Source organism: Chiloscyllium plagiosum, unplaced genomic scaffold (genome assembly GCF_037043375.1).
Source record: "Chiloscyllium plagiosum isolate Xiang-an unplaced genomic scaffold, Cpla_swu_hap1 HiC_scaffold_12, whole genome shotgun sequence".
In the NCBI taxonomy this organism is placed as follows: domain Eukaryota; kingdom Metazoa; phylum Chordata; class Chondrichthyes; order Orectolobiformes; family Hemiscylliidae; genus Chiloscyllium; species Chiloscyllium plagiosum.
This window is the reverse complement of record NW_028270150.1, coordinates 41,209,526-41,227,283: the sequence shown is the minus strand read 5'-3', so window position 1 is coordinate 41,227,283 and position 17,758 is coordinate 41,209,526. Positions and strand designations below refer to the sequence as shown.

Below are 17,758 nucleotides of genomic sequence, written 5' to 3'. Positions count from 1 at the left end.
CTGCTGCCTCACAGCGCCAGAGATCCAGGTTCAATTCCCGCCTCAGGCGACTGACTGTGTGGAGTTTGCACGTTCTCCCCATGTCTGCGTGGGTTTCCTCCGGGTGCTCCGGTTTCCTCCCACAGTCACAAAGATAACTGTGTAGGGCCAGGTGAAATGGCCATACTAAATTGCCCGTAGTGTTAGGTTAGGGGTATGGGTGGCTTTTGCTTCGGCAGGTCGGTGTGGACTTGTTGGGACGAAGGGCCTGTTTCCACACTGTAATGTAATCTAATCTAATCATTGGTTCTGCGAGTATGTTTCATTACTTTAAGGTGCTGAAGAAATCTGTTGTAGTTGTTAAGCTGCCAGAGAATTCCCTAATCTCAATTTTGACAAAGGGTCAGTTAGACTCGAAACGTCAGCTCTTTTCTCTCCTTACAGATGCTGCCAGACCTGCTGAGATTTTCCAGCATTTTCTCTTTTGATTTCAGATTCTAGCATCCGCAGTAAATTGCTTTTATCCCTAAACTCAGGGGTGGGATCTCTGGACTGTGACATCAGAGCCCTGACCACAACACAAAGGCGGCGAGCGACTGCGCATGCGTTCAGCCCGAGAAGGCAGCAACATGGTGCGATTTGTAACGTAAGCGAGCGACATCGATTCGTCACCACACAAATTTATTCTTGCAGCGTCTCGTGTGAAAACAAAAAAAATTCTTAAAGGTTAGAGATTCACTTACCCATTTTAACGTGGAATGGTGATCATAGCAATGCTCGCACTTGCGGTTGTACAGCCTGTCGGATCGCTGCGAGTGAAAAGTCAAACCGTTGGAATATTGTAAACTGCCAGGTTCGAGGAGGGGTGGAGGTGATGAGTTTGGAAACACAATGTTTACGAAGTTTTTGTTCGTACCAACAAGTGCATTTATTATTTATTACATGTGCTGTGTAAATAGCTTTGGCAGTTTTGTTTGTGTGCTGGCATTTTGAGGGTTTACTGCCATCCCCGATCTCGCCCTGCCCCCCTGTTTGGCAATGGAAGGTGCCGGTGATTTTAAACTTGGAGCGCGGGGTGTGACCGTTACCAGGAGCTGGTCGCGGGACAGTGCTCCCGTTCTCCTGTTCCATTCCCTCCCTTTTAGTCACGTGCTGCATTTTCAGTAGATTACTTGGACATTGGAATACGGAGTAAAGTTTTAAAATTTACCGGCCGGACCAAACTTGGAATCGTGACAGGCAATGTGGATGGTGACGATCAACTCTCGCAGAACAACATGAATAAGCTAATAGAGTGGCCAGATGGAACTTAACAAAGAGACATTTGAGAGGATATGTTACCTGAAGGGATAGGTAGAATTAATATAGATCTAAAAATATAAATTTATGCAGGGGACTGGTTCCTATGAGTTCACCTTCCAGCTAGAGGCACGTTGAGAGGGTAGATAGTACAATTGAGTGTTTGATAATGTGACATATCAATAAAGTGACAAAGATCAAAATTCAAACTGAATAAAACAAGCAGGCAAATGGGCTGTTTAATTCATAGGAGGTTGCGAGGTGATCTGATAAAAGTTTGTAAAATAGTGAGAAGTATGGATAGAGTTAACGGCAGTTGTCTTTTCCATAGGATGGGGGATTTCAAGATTAGGGGGCATGTTTTTAAGGTTTTAAAAAGACGTGATGCAAATTTTTGACACAGGGTGGTCCATGTTTGGAATGAGCTTCCTGAAGCAGTGGTGGATGTGAGTACAGTTTTGATGTTTAAAAGACATAGGTACATTAATAGGAAAGGTTTGAAGGGTTATAGGTCAGGAACAGGCAAGTATGACTAGATTAATTTGGGAATATGTTTGGCATAGATTGGTTGGACTGAAGGGTCTGTTTCTGTGCTGTATGATTCTATAAACTCCAGGACAAAATGCCAAAATTATATTTTTTTTGAATAGCAAAGTTACAGCAACTATGTTATATCACATTCTGGTTTAAGCAGAATTTAAAGTGATTTTGCTATTCAGAGTGCCTGCAAAAATTGTGACAAGCTAAATTTGAATTGCATTCCATCATAATCCAGTATTGTAATTTACATCATAATGTTGTCAAAAAGATGGCTGCATACATTCTACTTCAAAAGGAAAATAGACATAAACAATAACGGAGTAAGATTATGAAGGAGGGTCATGCCACAGGTGCTGCCAAACTTGCTGAGTTTCTCCAATTTCTGCTTTTATTGAATTTCCAGTATCTGCTGTTCTTTGTTTTGTTTTAAATAACGTATTCATGTTCATTTCTCAGTGATCCTAATAGTCATTGTACACTATGACAACAGCAACATCAAACCTTGCTGTCATAGTGTACAATGACTATTAGGATTTGTATTTTGCTACTCTTTATTGATCCCTTTTTGTTAAGAATTATTAACTGCGCTCTGATCATATTGTTCTCCTAATGGATTATTTCAGCTGTCTTAATATATTATCTTGATTGCTTTGCAGTAGATTTTTCAATGCCACTGTGATGCTTGTCTTTGGTAATTAGTGTAATTGAATGATATCAAAGAAGATACAGTATTCTTTCAACATGCAGGATTTGATCTGGCTCATGTCTGTCATTTTAAATGATAATGATTTTAATGTCCTTTTTATTTTTCTCTGACATTCATACATCAGAATAATTTTAAACTGAACTATTTGATTTTCTGCAGAACTGTTAAAAAACACATAATCTTAAGCTTCACAAATGGTGATATTAGTGCAGAAGCAGGGATAGGCCGGAACTCCAGATTAACATCCAGATTTGGTTACCACGCTTGAAAGTGTGTATATAAATTTCCTAAAATGCATTCACAAATAAAAGAAAATTTACATCAATATTATGTTGAAAAAGCGGGGTTTATTTTCCTTGGAGCAGAGGAGTTTGAGTTAATTTGATAGGTGTGTAAGATTATGGCCAGTTTAAGTGAGGTGAATGAAAGCTATTTCCATTACTTGATGGCATTAGAACAAGGGGAGGTGGGTTTAAGATTTAGAGAGCATGGAAGAAAAAAACTTTTTCTTACTCTAAATGGTAATGACCAAGAAGGTGTTGGAAGTTGGGATAAATAATTCTAAAATGGGCGTCTGAGGCTAATAAAGTTACAGGGTGATGACATGAGAGGAAAGGAACTCATTGAATTTCTCTGAAGAGAGCCAGCAGGACTAAATTTGCTGAATGGCCTCCTGTGCTTTAATGTTGTTTTGAGATTTGTTGCTATAATGTATGTTTACATAGTGATGAAAACAAATAGTGATTAGAGATTTTGATATTATCGCCACTAAAATTGTGAAGTATGTCTGTTAAATTCCCTTTTCTTGTTACCTAGAAATGGAACCAACTTCTTCCATGAAATCTTTGTTACTGGCTATTACCCAGTACAAAAATGCGAGAACTGAAAATAATGTTTTTCAACTAGAAAGACAATTAGGTGTAAGTACAACATTTTATGCGTGGAAGAAAAATTTAACTAATGTTCTGTATAGACATGGGATGTGTGTGTTATTTTTATATGCGTGTGTATGTGATCACCTTCAAATATACAAAACAAGAGTAGCAATGAGCCATTCAGTCCCTTAACCATGCTCCACCTTTCAGTAAAAGCGTGGCTGAACTGTTTGTTGAATTTGACATTCCCATCTGCTCTGATAACCTCTGATTCCCTTGTTTAATGAAAATCTGTCTACCTCTACCTCAAAATATTCAATGACTGCACTTTCACTACCGAGTTCCAACGTCGGGAAGTTATGTTAGGGGATTTTAACTTTCCAACCATCGACTGGGACTGCCATAGTGTTAAAGGTTTAGATGGAGAGGAATTTCTTAAGTGTGTACAAGACAATTTTCTGATTCAGTATGTGGATGTACCTACAAGAGAAGGTGCAAAACTTGACCTATTCTTGGGAAATAAGGCAATTGAGGTGTCAGTGGGGGAGCACTTTGGGGCCAGCGACCATAATTCTATTTGTTTTAAAATAGTGATGGAAAAGGATAGACCAGATCTAAAAGTTGAAGTCCTAATTTGGAGAAAGGCCAATTTTGACAGTTTTAGGCAAGAACTTTCAAAAGCAGATTGGAGGCAGATGTTTGCAGGTAAAGGGACGGCTGGAAAATGGGAAGCCTTCAGAAATGAGATAACAAGAATCCAGAGAAAATATATTCCTGTCAGGGTGAAAGGGAAGGCTGGTAGGTATAGGGAATGCTAAAGAAACTGAGGGTTTGGTTAAGAAAAAGAAGGAAGCATATGTCAGGTATAGACAGGATAGATCAAGTGAATCCTTAGAAGAGTATAAAGAAAGTATGAGTATACTTGAGAGAGAAATCAGGAGGGCAAAACGTGGACATGAGGTAGCTTTGGCAAATAGAATTAAGGAGAATCCAAAGGGTTTTTATAAATATATTAAGGGCAAAAGGGTAACTAGGGAGAGAATAGGGCCCCTCAAAGATCAGCAAGGTGGCCTTTGTGTGTAGCCACAGAAAATGGGGGAGATACTAAATGAGTATTTTGCATCAGTATTTACTGTGGAAAAGGATATGGAAGATATAGACTGTAGGGAAATAGATGGTGACATCTTGCAAAATGTCCAGATTACAGAGGAGGAAGTGCTGGATGTCTTAACGGTTAAAAGTGGATACATCCCCAGGACCTGATCAGGTGTACCTGAGAACTCTGTGGGAAGTTAGAGAAGGGATTGCTGGGCCTCTTGCTGAGATATTTGTATCATTGATAGTCACAGATGAGGTGCCGGAAGACTGGAGGTTGGCAAACGTGGTACCACTGTTTAGGAAGTGCGGTAAAGACAAGCCAGGGAACTATTGACCGGTGAGCCTGACCTCGGTGGTGGGCAAGTTGTTGGAGGGAATCCTGAGCGACAGGATGTACATGTATTTGGAAAGGCAAGGACTGATTCGAGATAGTTAACATGGCTTTGTGTGTGGGAAATCATGTCTCACAAACTTGATTGAGCTTTTTGAACAAGTAACAAAGAAGATTGATGAGGGCAGAGCAGTAGATGTGATCTATATGAACTTCAGTAAGACGTTCGACAAGGTTCCCCATGGGAGACTGATTAGCAAGGTTAGATCTCATAGAATACAGGGAGAACTAGCCATTTGGATACAGAACTGGCTCAAAGGTAGAAGACAGAGGGTGGTGGTGGAGGGTTGTTTTTCAGACTGGAGGCCTGTGACCAGTGGAGTGCCACAAGGATCGGTGCTTGGTGCACTCCTTTTTGTCATTTTACATAAATGATTTGGATGCGAGCATAAGAGGTACAGTTAGTAAGTTTGCAGATGACACCAAAATTAGAGGTGTAGTGGACAGTGAAGAGGGTTACCTCAGATTCCAACAGGATCTGGACCAGATGGGCCAATGGGCTGAGAAGTGGCAGATGGAATTTAATTCAGATAAATGTGAGGTGCTGCATTTTGGGAAAGCAAATCTTAGCAGGACTTATACACTTAATTGTAAGGTCCTAGAGAGTGTTGCTGAACAAAGAGACCCACTCCTTGAAAGTGGAATTGCAGGTAGATAAGATAGTGCAGAAGGCATTTGGTATGCTTTCTTTTATTGGTCAGAGTATTGAGTACAGGAGTCGGGAGGTCATGTTGCGGATGTACAGGACATTGGTTAGGCCACTGTTGGAATATTGCGTGCAATTCTGGTCTCCTTCCTATCGGAAAGATGTTGTGAAACTTGAAAGGGTTCAGAAAAGATTTACAAGGATGTTGCCTGGGTTGGAGGATTTGAGCTACAGAGAGAGGCTGAACAGGCTGGGGCTGTTTTCCCTGGAGCGTCAGAGGCTGAAGGATGACCTTTATAGAGGTTTACAAAATTATGGGGGGCACGGAGAGGATAAATAGACAAAGTCTTTTCCCTGGGGTTGGGGAGTCCAGAACGAGAGGGCATAGGTTTAGGGTGAGAGGATGTTTTAAAAAATTCTCAAGGTCAGGTTCGTAGGAGAGTAGTCTGACACAGAACAAACGACCAAGAGGCGAGTCTGCTAGAATATGGGCATTTTATTCCCCGCATCGTCGCCACAACCAGGTCCAAACAACGGGTCTGGCTTATACTCACTCTACATATTACCAAAACTGGGAGCCGTCAGTTCTCGTAGAGCGGTTGCCAACAACCCACGCTCGGCGGTTAAACGTAACCCCGGAGCAGACTCACCGAACTGGAGACTTTTCCAGCTGATATACTCCCTTCCAGATATAAACATTCATGTGAACAGCAGAGCAAGGCTAAAAAACACATTCCATTCTGGTTACATACAGATAAGAAGATTCACACGGGACTAAGCAACACCTCCATTCCGGTTAGATTCACACATGTATTGGGACATAATTTTTAACCGTTTCACCACATTCCACTGCTTGGAATTTTACACCACAGAGGAGAAAGATATAAAAGGGGCAATCTTTTCACGCAGAGGGTGGAACATGTATGGAATGAGCTGCCAGAGGGTGTGGTGGAGGCTGGTACAATTGCAACATTTAAGAGGCATGTGGATGGGTATATGAATAGGAAGGGTTTGGAGGGATATGGGCCAGGTGCTGGCAGGTGGGACTAGATTGGATTGGGATGTCGGGTCGGCGTGGACGGGTTGGAAACAGGCCCTTCAGCCCAACAAGTCCACACCGACCCGCCGAAGCGCAACCCACCCATACCCCTACATTTAACCCTTACCTAACACTACGGGCAATTTAGCATGGCCAATTCACCTGACCTGCACATCTTTTGGACTGTGGGAGGAAACCGGAGCACCCGGAGGAAGCCCACTCAGGCACTGGGAGAACGTGCAAACTCTCCCCAGTCAGTCTGCCTGAGGTGGGAATTGAACCCGGGTCTCAGGCGCTGTGAGGCAGCAGTGCTAACCACTGTGCCACCGTGCTGCCAAGGATCTTTCTGGTATTGGAGGGTTTGAGTTATCCAAATAGGCCAGGCACCCCTTTCATTGTGCATAGGATGCTGAGAGATGACCTTATAAAATCATGAGGGGCCCAGACAAGGTGAAAAGCAAAGGCCTTTTCCCTAAGGTTGCGGAGTTCAAAACTAGGGAGCATATTTTTAAGGTGAGAAGAGAAAGATATAAAAAGGACTTGAGGCGCAACGTTTTTACAGAGTGGAATGAACTGCAGAGTTGAATACTGGTCCAGTTAGAATGTTTAAAAAAATATTTTGTTAAGTACATGAATAGGAAGAATTTGGAGGGATATGGGTCAAATGCAGCCAAGTAGGCCAAGTTTAGTTTGGGAACATGGATTAGTTCGAGTGAAAGGTCTGTTTCCATACTGAATGACTCTATAAGATCATTCAGGATCTTTTAAAAACTTGATCAAGTGACTCCTTACTCCTCTAAACATCGGTAGGAATGTATCCAGCCTGTCCAATTTATCCTCATAAGACATCCTACTCGTTCTCTGTAACAATCGTGTTAAGTTTTTTTTGACTATCTCCAATACATTTAGATTGTGTCTTAAGGAGACAAAAACTGCACGCTGTATTTCAGTTGTGATCTCTCTAATGTTCAGTACAACTGAAGCATAATATCCTTCTGTAATTCCTCTCCTAATGAAGGATATCATCCCATTAGCCTCTCGTATTAATGTACCTGCAGACTAACGTTTTGAGAACACTTGGCCCCTCCTGCAACTTGGAATTTAAAACTAGTCTACTTTTTTAATGTTTCTGCCAGCATGAACAATTTCACATTTTCCCACATGAGTCCGTCTGCCAGTTTTCTGCCCACTCAACTATTTGTCTGCAACCTATGGCATTTTCACAATATACTCTCCTACCCATCTTTATGCCATCTGTGAATTTAACTACCATGCTTTCACTCCCTCATCTGAGTCATTGATGTAAATTGGAAAAAGTTGAAAACCTAGTATAGTCCCCTGAAGGACTCACTTCATCACATCCTGCCAAACAGACAAGAGCCCAGTTTTCATTCTGTTTTCTGCAGGCCAACCAATCTATGCTAGTATGTTACCCCAAGCACTATGCTCTTTTATTTCCTATAATAATATTTAGTATGGCATTGTTATGACCAGACCCAAGGTGGGTTTCCTTAATTCATTACAGTTACAGACAGGATATCCCAAACTGTTAAGCTCCCAGTTGATGAGGGAAGAACTGCCCCCCCCTCTTCTTTCTTCACCCAACTGCTAAATTGGTTGCAGTAAGGTTGATTTAAAAAGAATTCCTTCCCTTATTTTTCTAGATAACATGAACCTATGTTTTAAGTAAATCCAATTTAACCAAGCTTTCCGCCATTAACTAAAATGTGAATCTATTAAGTATCAAACATGAGAGGAAATACTAATGCAACGCACATTAGCAATAAATGGAAGATGGTTGTATGGATCTAAATTGTTTGTGAAGAGCAGGTAATGCAACACCATGGCCATTGTTGTGGTTCTGTTCGCCGAGCTGGGAATTTGTGTTGCAGACGTTTCGTCCCCTGTCTAGGTGACATCCTCAGTGCTTGGGAGCCTCCTGTGAAGTGCTTCTGTGATCTTTCCTCCAGCATTTATAGTGATTTGTATCTGCCGCTTCCGGTTGTCAGTTCCAGCTGTCCACTGCAGTGGCCGGTATATTAGGTCCAGGTCAATGTGCTTATTGATTGAATCTGTGGATGAGTGCCATGCCTCTGTAGGTTTTCATGCTTTAAAATACAGAAATATAAATTGAAAGGGCGGCACGGTGGCACAGTGCTTAGCACTGCTGCCTCACAGCGCCAGAGATCCGGGTTCAATTCCCACGTCAGGCGACTGACTACGTGGAGTTTGTACGTTCTCCCTGTGTCTGCGTGGGTTTCCTCCGGGTGCTCTGGTTTCCTCCCACAGTCCAAAGATGTGCAGGTCAGGTGAATTGGCCATGCTAAATTGCCCGTAGCGTTAGGTAAGGGGTAAATGTAGGGGTATGGGTGGGTTGCGCTTCGGCGGGGCGGTGTGGACTTGTTGGGCTGAACGGCCTGTTTCCACACTGTAAGTAATCTAATCTAATCTAACCCAGGACAGTAGGATATCATTCTTTCTTCAGGAGCCCTAGCAGGCTACTCTCTTGTACTACCACAAACAGGCTACCTTTATACCAAAGTTTATAAGAGCTGTACTGTCATGAACAGACTTTCTTTGTACAAAAAGTTAACAAAAGCACTGCATGTTTTGAACTAGACAGATAACAGTGAAGGACAATAATTTGGGTGCAAAGTTAATTGATACCGAGTTTCGTTTCAAGGTCAGAATCAAACACTGTTATTAATTTCACCAAAGGAACAGCAGGGAATGTTATCACCTGGTGTCCTGTTTCTACAGATTCATTGATGTTAAGACAAATATTCCTTAATTGCCTTACCCTCCCTGCCTGTCTATTTTCTAGTGTGCAGTAAATTTGTTCTATAATTCAACATTACATTTTAGTCTAAATGTTTAAGGACAAGTTTTAAGGCTATAGACTTTCTCACTGGGAGTAATCCAGATATTACTACCCTTGAGGATCTTTTTTTTTTAAACTCCTGCCTAATTTTCTATATTCTTCCTTCAGAATCTCATCCTTTTCCCTTCCTATATTGTTGGTACCAATGTGTACAATGATCTCCTATAAGATCCACAACAACCTGATGAAGGAGCAGCGCTCTGACAGTTAGTGCTTCCAAGTAAGCCTGTTGGACTATAATCTGGTGTTGTGTGATTTTTAACTTTGTACACTGCAGTCCAACACTGACATTTCCAAATCATTCTCTCGGAATGTCATTGAAGATTGGTTGTAACATCATACTAGCAATTAATTGCCTGTAGAATGCATTCGAAGCTAAAAGGTTGGTTCATTTGATTATTTTGGTTAACTTGCCCTCATTGCTGCCCTTGTCTCCTTTCTCCATTCTTTCCACTCCTCCTTTGCTCCCACCCCACCCTTTCTCCACCTCTTCCACTAATCTCCCTCTTACTCCCCTTCTCCCCCACATTCCTCCTTCACCTCAGTTGGGTAAAATGGTAGGCTAATAACTGTTTTTTCTTATTTTTGGATTTTGCCCATATTCTAGGTAACACTCAAGGCTTTACAAATTGGCCTTGTAGCTGTCTAGTTCGAAGAACTGAGTTGCACAGTTATCTGACAGCAAATGCACATTTCACATTTTGCTCGCTTTGTATTAGGTCCTGTGAGGGGTAAAAGTTGATATATGGATTAAGGATTTATATGGAATTGAGACCCATCATTTATGGTTGCCACAGGATAATAGAGTCAAATGCTAGCAAAATATCCAGAGTATCTATTTGGTACAACAGGGATTTGATTTTGTTTTCATTTGATTCTGGTAGTAGTACTCATCGTGTCCTACGTGGCTCAAGATTCCTTCTGATAAAATAATATCTTTCAACTGTAACATTGTCACGGAAGTGCATGATAATTGTCTTAAAGTTATTGTTGCATTATTGTGTATTCTTACTCTTCAAATGATCACTAACATTCCAGTCTTAAGGATGTCTAAATCCTGATGTTTTAATTGCAGTTTAACATGCTGTCATTTGCATATATAGAAGAACCTTGATTATCCGGCATTGGATTATACAAATTTCGGATAATCCGGCAAGATCGCAAGGTCCTGATGCTTGGCTAAACTATGTAATCCAACAATCAATTAACTCAATAAAATACTCCCCACCTGTATCCTTCAAATAATTGAAGTTCCTCTGTATTCCTCAATGAAAGATAGAACAGTGGAAGATTATAACTTAAAAAAGCTGAAGAGCCAATAGAAAGTAAAGGGTACTATCCTAAAGGGTTTCCAGCAGCAAAGATATCTGGATGTATTTGTGCATAAGTCCTTAAAGGTGGCAGGATAAATGGAAAGCACGGTTTTTAAAAAAAATCCAGTATCTTAAAATTTATCAATAGGAAGTAGAGTACATTGAAAAGGGGGTTATAAAAATTCTGCACAAGACAATAGTTAGACCTCAATTGGAATTTTTGTACAGTTCACTTGAAGGTTGTAAATGTTTTGAAGAGTGCAAAAGCTGTTTATGTGAAACAGTTCCAAGGATAAGAATCTTCAGATATCAGGATACCAGTAGGGAAGGGCAGCCACTTGGCCCAGCGTGGCAGTCACTTGGCCCAGCTTGGTGGTCTCTCAGCCTTGCGTTGCCTCAGCGTAGACTTCCGGTCTCAATGATTTCCCCCGTGGCTAAGTACTTAAGAAAGACTGTAATGTTTGAACTTTTAGCTTTATTTTCTACTTAAATTTAAGAATGTCTGCGATGTGTAACTTTTAACCTTTTTTTTTATGCTTTGCATTATAATATAATTACAGTAATGTTTAACTTTGTTCTTTCTTTTAACCTTAAGATTCTGTATCTAGGTATTTGTACCCAATATGGCGGCAAGTATGGCGACATTATACTTGAATACATGACAGTAAAATTAAATGAAAAGATTGGAAAAGTTAGGCCTATTTTCCTTGGAGAAGAGAAGGCTATGGGATGTTTAGTATCTGTTAAATAGATGTTTAATAATGATTTGCAAAATCATGAATGGCCTGGGCAGAGTAGAGATGGAAAAACTGTTCTCACTTAATGGAGAGGGCTCAGTTTTAAGGTAATTTGGTGAAATAAATACAACATAAGAGAAACATTATCCTCACAGCTCTGATTTGTACTGCACCTGGAAGTGAGTTGGAGGCAGATTCAGTTGAGGCATTCAAGTGAACATTGCATGATTGCTTAGATAATGCATAAGATTACATGAAAAAGGTAGGAGAATGACTCCTGCTTATTCAGAAAGCTGGTGCAGACATGATATGCCAAATGGCCTCCTTCTGTGATTCTGAAAATGGCAACTGATTTAAAAGCTTCTAGACAAACAAATATGAAGTGCTGTCATATATGTTCAACATACGGTTCTTGACAATATTTCTAATTCATATGTGTCTTGGGAGTTCAATTATGAATTTGTTTTGTCTTTGTAGGTAATCTGTGGGACAAAAGCAGTAATGATATTTGCAACAAATCAAAGTTTGCCAAGTGAATGTCTGAATAGCCTTGTGGAACTTGTTGGTGATCCAAATGTAAAAGTGACACTAACTCTAAAGATTATTGGATTGCTAACGCAATTGGGTATGATTTTATTTTGCTTGATTAACTTGAATGCCCTGATCAATTACAGCTATTTATGTTTGGGAAGACAAAAATATAATGTGGCATTCTTATAAATTTAATACTGTAATATCAGCATTTGAATAATTACATGTATAAATACAACTGTGTGTAAAAAGTAAGAGAGAAACTGATTGTGCTTAGAACAAGAAGTAGGAACAGAAGGCCATTTGGCCCCTTGAACTGCTACACTATTCAAGATCTTGATAGATCTGATTTTGACTTTAACTTCACATTCCTGTCTGCACCCTCAATACATGCTTCTCTTGTTCTAACCCGACTTTGAATGTATTCAGTGACACAGTCTCCATTGCTGTCTGGCTCATAAAATAAAAATAAGTCCTCGGGAATTAAATCACTGATTTTGGGCTATTGTGTTGAACAGGTATATAATACAAATTCTGTCATTTTTGAAAAAGTCAAATTTAGAAAATAGTTTGTATTAATGGTTTGCAAGGTGGAAATGTTTCTACAAATGGTGAGATGTACATGGAGTAATGTGATTGACCATGATCAAAATAAAATTGACAGTGTGAAGGAAATAGAAGGGTAAAATTGCAAAGATTTAAAACATTAGTTCAGATATGAAGCTGAAAAAAATGATATTAAACACCAAAATACTTGAAAACCAGTGCAAATAGTAATAAGTATAAAATAACTAGTGGAACGCACAAAGTTGTTTTAGAACTTTTCTTGCAGGAGCTGCTCTGAATAGTTTTGAAAATAACTTGTTAGTTTATGTACTTGTTGAAGAGAATTAGTCCTCCTATTCTGATGGGACTTCATCATTACTCCATTATTCATTCCCTGCCACTTCCAGCATGATACCACCATCAAACATGTCTTAGTCTCTGCATTCTTTCTGGGCCACCCTGGATCACTTCTCTATCACTGCAAACCCCCACCACCATCATTTCACCTTCCCATACAATCACAGAAGATATAACACTTTTTTTGTTTTCCATCTTATCTTTTTCATCCACACTATCCAAGACCCTAAACATTCCTTTGAGATTTCTTCCCACTTATGTTGGTTATTCATCTTATCACTGTATGTCCTTTCAACAACTTCCAGGTTTGTAGCCTTAAATCATAGAATCCCTACATTGTGGAAACAGGCCCTTTGGCCCATCAAGTCCACACCGACCCTCCGAAGAGTAACCCACCCAGACCCATCCCCCTAACTCTATATTTACCCCAGACAAATGCACCTAACCTGCGTATTCCTGTACACTATGGGTAATTTAGCATGACCAATTCACCTAACCTGCACATCTTGGGATTGTGGGAGGAAGCTGGAGCACCCGGAGGAAACCCACGCAGACACGAGGAGGATGTGCAAACTCCACACAGTCAGTTGCCCAAGGCTGGAATCAAACCCAGTTCCCTGTCACTGCAAGGCAGCAGTGCTAACCACTGAGTCACCGTGCCGCCCCAAATGCTGCCTCTTCATTAAGGACATCCAATTCTTCTACACCTCCGTCCTCCACAGGAATGGTGTGAGAGCTCTTTGCTTCTTCCTTTGATGGAATCCCAAATAATCCTAGTCCTTTACCATCACCACCACAACAACACCTTTTCCTCCTGGCTGAGCATGTTCACCTGCTAAACTATTTCTTCTTTCATTTGTCTCCCTTCCTCCAAACAGAGGTTGTGGCTATGGGTATCTAACAGGGCATAGGCTGTGTATTACATTATTGGGGTCTATGGAATATTTATCGTTTCAGAACGACTGAGTGTGCGTGTTCCCACAACACTTTTTTTTGTTACATTGCACACTGTATCAGTGTTACTTACTGTGCTCACCTGGAATGAGGACCATTCATTGTTTTGGTTCCATTTTTCATCATTCTCTCCCCATTCACCTATTCAGTCTCTGACTCTTACATGACTTAATTGTCTTCATTTCCTGCATTAGGTTATATAAATTTCATTCCAAGACTACGAATATCCACAGATATTTCAACTTCATTTCTTCACCATTGCTTTCTGTATGGATTACATTCCAATGTTTCAGTTTCCCAGTCTGTGTTCTGATGATCCTATCTTTAGTGGTGCTATTGATGTACCTGTCTTCCTTTTACAATTAGCTTCCCCCAACCCCACTTGTGGTTGACACAAAGGTGCATATGTATTCTTCCCTTCCCCACACTCCCAGAACTATGATATAGTTTTCTTTGTCCTCACTTTTCAATTTCACTAGCTTCATTACTTCATTATTCATTCTCTGCCACTTCCAGTATGATGCCCCATCAGACACATCTTAGCCTCTGTATTCTTTCTGTGACACCCTGGATCACTTTTCTATCATCCCTAAGCATCACCACCACCACTGCACCTTCCTATACAATCACAGGAGATTTTATTTTTCATCTCATTTTCATTCTCATTGTCCAAGACTCTGTTTCATCTGGAAGGAATGTTTAATGATTTACTTGTATTTCTTTCAATCTAATCCATTATATGGAAGTGTCTGACCTCACCTTGGCATCAACCTAAGATGAGAATTTAAATCGTGATCATTCTTGTGAGTGTAGTGACTCCTTGCAATATAAAGCATTTGGAAATTTAATACTACACAGTCATTGTATTGCACTTTGAAATTTCAACATGGAAATATTTCAAATTGTTGCAACTGTCATCAGTACCAGTTTTTCCAATGTTTCCCTTTTTTTTTTTTTGCAGCATCAGACAGTGAAAGCAGAGAGGTTTTGCACACATACAATCTTATCAGTGCACTTGCAACAGTAGTTCAACATTACAGTACGACTCCAAATGAGCAGGTTGTATTGCAGGTATGAATCAACAGTCCACTTTTTCAAGTTGCATGGGGTTCAGAGAGGAAAGATGTTTAATTTTTAGAAATTTGGGGGAATATTTTTATGCCCTTTTCGATTTCAGACTCAAATCATCTTGTTGAATGCCCTTATTGATAGGCAGAAGTGGATACTGCAGATGCTAGATTAGAGTGGTGCTGGAAAAGCACAGCAGTTCAGGCAGCATCCGAGGAGTAGGAAAATCAACTTTTTGGACAAAAGCCCTTCATCAGGAATAGAGGATACTGCAGATGCTGGATATTAGAGTCAAGATTAGAATAGTGCTGGAAACGCACAGCAGGTCAGGCAGCATCCGAGGAGCAGGAAAAATCAAATAGACAGAGGAGGAGAACTTCTTCAAGATAGGCATCCTCAGATACTGCCTGACCTGCCGTTTTTGATACTTAAGCATTACACAACAGCTCAGACTCCGTTTAACTTTAAATTTTTAATCCTTAATCTGTCAAGTCGTGTAAAGCACAATAGTGAGGATTTTTTTCAATCCTGGCCTGTTGATGTTTTACTTTGCTTGTGATGAAGTTATTTATTTGGTATGAAGAATTTTTCTGAAAACTAGTGTCACATAAATATATTTAAGCCTTTACTAATACAGCTCGATGACAGTTTAATTTTGCTCTTGAAAATAATTCATGAAAATTTGAGCACCAAAGATTTTTTTACTTTTTCAATATCCGTATTGATTGCAGTTTTGAATTTTAATAAATTATTTGACCTCTTTTGACAGAGCCTGCAGCTTCTACAGAAAATGACGTACAATACCAGAGTTTTTCATTGTAGTGCAAATGTTGATGTACTGATTACTTTCCTGATGAAACAAGTGTAAGTTTATAACTATTGTCTTAGTATTAACAACCTGAATAGAGCAACTCTCATAACATGCAGTTTTAATATTGCCATGGTATTGAAGTTTTTACTTATCGTCGTCACCATCATGTCTTACTTATTGGTGACCATTTCCAATTGCTTCCTATTATGGACCCCTTCAAACTACCTGGCTTTTCATTATCCTTCGCTTCAACAAATAAAACAGTATATACCCACCTCTCCCCTGTCCTTCGACCAATAATCTTTCCTATCATAATGTTTCCACCTTATCCAAGTAAATAGTTGTCAAATCTCCACTAGACTGCTTACTACCAGCTGAGAACATTGCTCCAACATCTTTAAATATGTTTCAGTGATGCAAATACATGAAAAGACTTTTGCCAATCTGTGTTTAAATTCCTCCAGTCGAAATTTCAATCAACTTAAGGTGCAAAGACTAATCTGGTCAACGTTGATGAAACTCTTATGTTGTATTTATATTCTTTAACTTTTCACATTCTCTACTACCTTTTCTGTATAAGAAAGTAGGCTATTGTTCCATGAAAATATGTGCTTGTATACTAACAATTTCACATCCCACAGTCACTGTCACCTCCCATTTGTTCAGAGGTTTCAAGACTTTATTCTCTTCTATTCATTATTTATAGTTTGTGTCACTGAAGTTGCTAAGGATCAAACAATGGGTAAGCTTCTGTGTGCATCTATTGACAGCCAAAACCACCTGTTTTCTGCTATAAGGCGACCTTTGGACGACCTTCTGATTGTCAATCAATATTTGGACAAGTCAAAATTTCTTTTAACCTAATGTCAGCGAAAAATAAGGCAGAGATTTTATTATTTCACCAGTACTTTCATGCCTCTCCTCTGTCAAGTTGAATTCAGTGTTACTTTCTTGCTTAATGTTCAGACCATCACCAACATAGCATTTTCACCTCCATAGTGTTGTCTGCCAACACTTGTCCATCTTTATGGCTGCTGAATCCATGTCTTCACTTTTGCAGTTGATACCAGCAAAGATTTTTGCACACATATCTGATTCAAACCACAACATTTAGCCAATTCAGAACTCAGTGGTTTGTCTCCTCTACTATAATGCCACATGCACCTAACATTCCTGTTTAGTTTTGTGATATTTGAGACGTGAAATACTAAGTTTTCATCTTTTTTTAAACCAAAGAAATAAGGATGTATTGTATATTATTTGAGTTTACATTTCTTCAAGGAACCTGTTAAGGGTAATAATTGTAAATAGAAATGGTTACAAACAAGAATAGGAAGTGAATATGATGGGCTGTATTATCTAAGATTCAGAGAATTAGATGTTGGTTCATTTTGTAATTTTTGTATTGTAAGAAAATTGTACTGCGACTAAAAGGAGAGAATGTTGTAATTTTTGGCACTAGATAATCAAGCTTACAGCAACACAGTGATCCCTTTCAACTTCAGTAACAGCTAAATATAGCCAAGCTATAATTACCCAATCGAGAAAGCTGATGTGTATCTTCTTGTGGCTATTACCCGCTACTTAGATATACTAAACATCACGGAAGCTACAGTTGTTTTGACTGTTTTCAGGCCCCTCAATTTCTGCTTATTCAGGGAAGTGTTTGTAAACATATAGATCTCAATTTAGTTGTCTTGTTAAGTTTGGGACATTAAATTTCAAATGGATAACTTTTTCATGTTAGAACAAATTTGTACATAAAGTCTAATACATCTAATTTCACAGTTTTCAACAAGTAGTAATAAACGACCATATTATGCTATCAATTGGTTGAAGATTTTAACTTGAGAGAGTTCTCAACATTTTTTTAAGTGCTAGTCAGTTTGCAAGTAGCCACATATTAGGCTTCTTAACACGGTAAGAAACCATTGTGTTGGATTTCATTTTAAAATCATGGATAACAAATTGGCTAACAAATAGAGGA

General features: G+C 39.5%; 1 protein-coding gene across 5 annotated transcripts in view; it reads left to right on the top strand.

Moving 5' to 3' along the window:
* Positions 1-586: 586 nt before the first annotated feature.
* Positions 587-17,758, top strand: part of cip2a (cellular inhibitor of PP2A) — a 71,542-nt gene continuing 54,370 nt past the window's right edge. The window contains exons 1-5 of one of the 5 annotated variants that reach the window (XM_043701060.2): positions 587-705; positions 3,341-3,444; positions 11,982-12,129; positions 14,854-14,963; positions 15,730-15,824. In XM_043701060.2, coding sequence (XP_043556995.2) covers positions 3,343-3,444; positions 11,982-12,129; positions 14,854-14,963; positions 15,730-15,824 — 455 coding nt within the window. In that variant the 5' untranslated portion in view covers positions 587-705; positions 3,341-3,342. Of the gene's footprint in view, positions 706-1,211; positions 1,231-1,296; positions 1,333-1,406; positions 1,725-3,340; positions 3,445-11,981; positions 12,130-14,853; positions 14,964-15,729; positions 15,825-17,758 lie in introns of those variants that run through there. The other 4 variants (XM_043701064.2, XM_043701059.2, XM_043701063.2 and 1 more) reach the window with 4 other exon arrangements.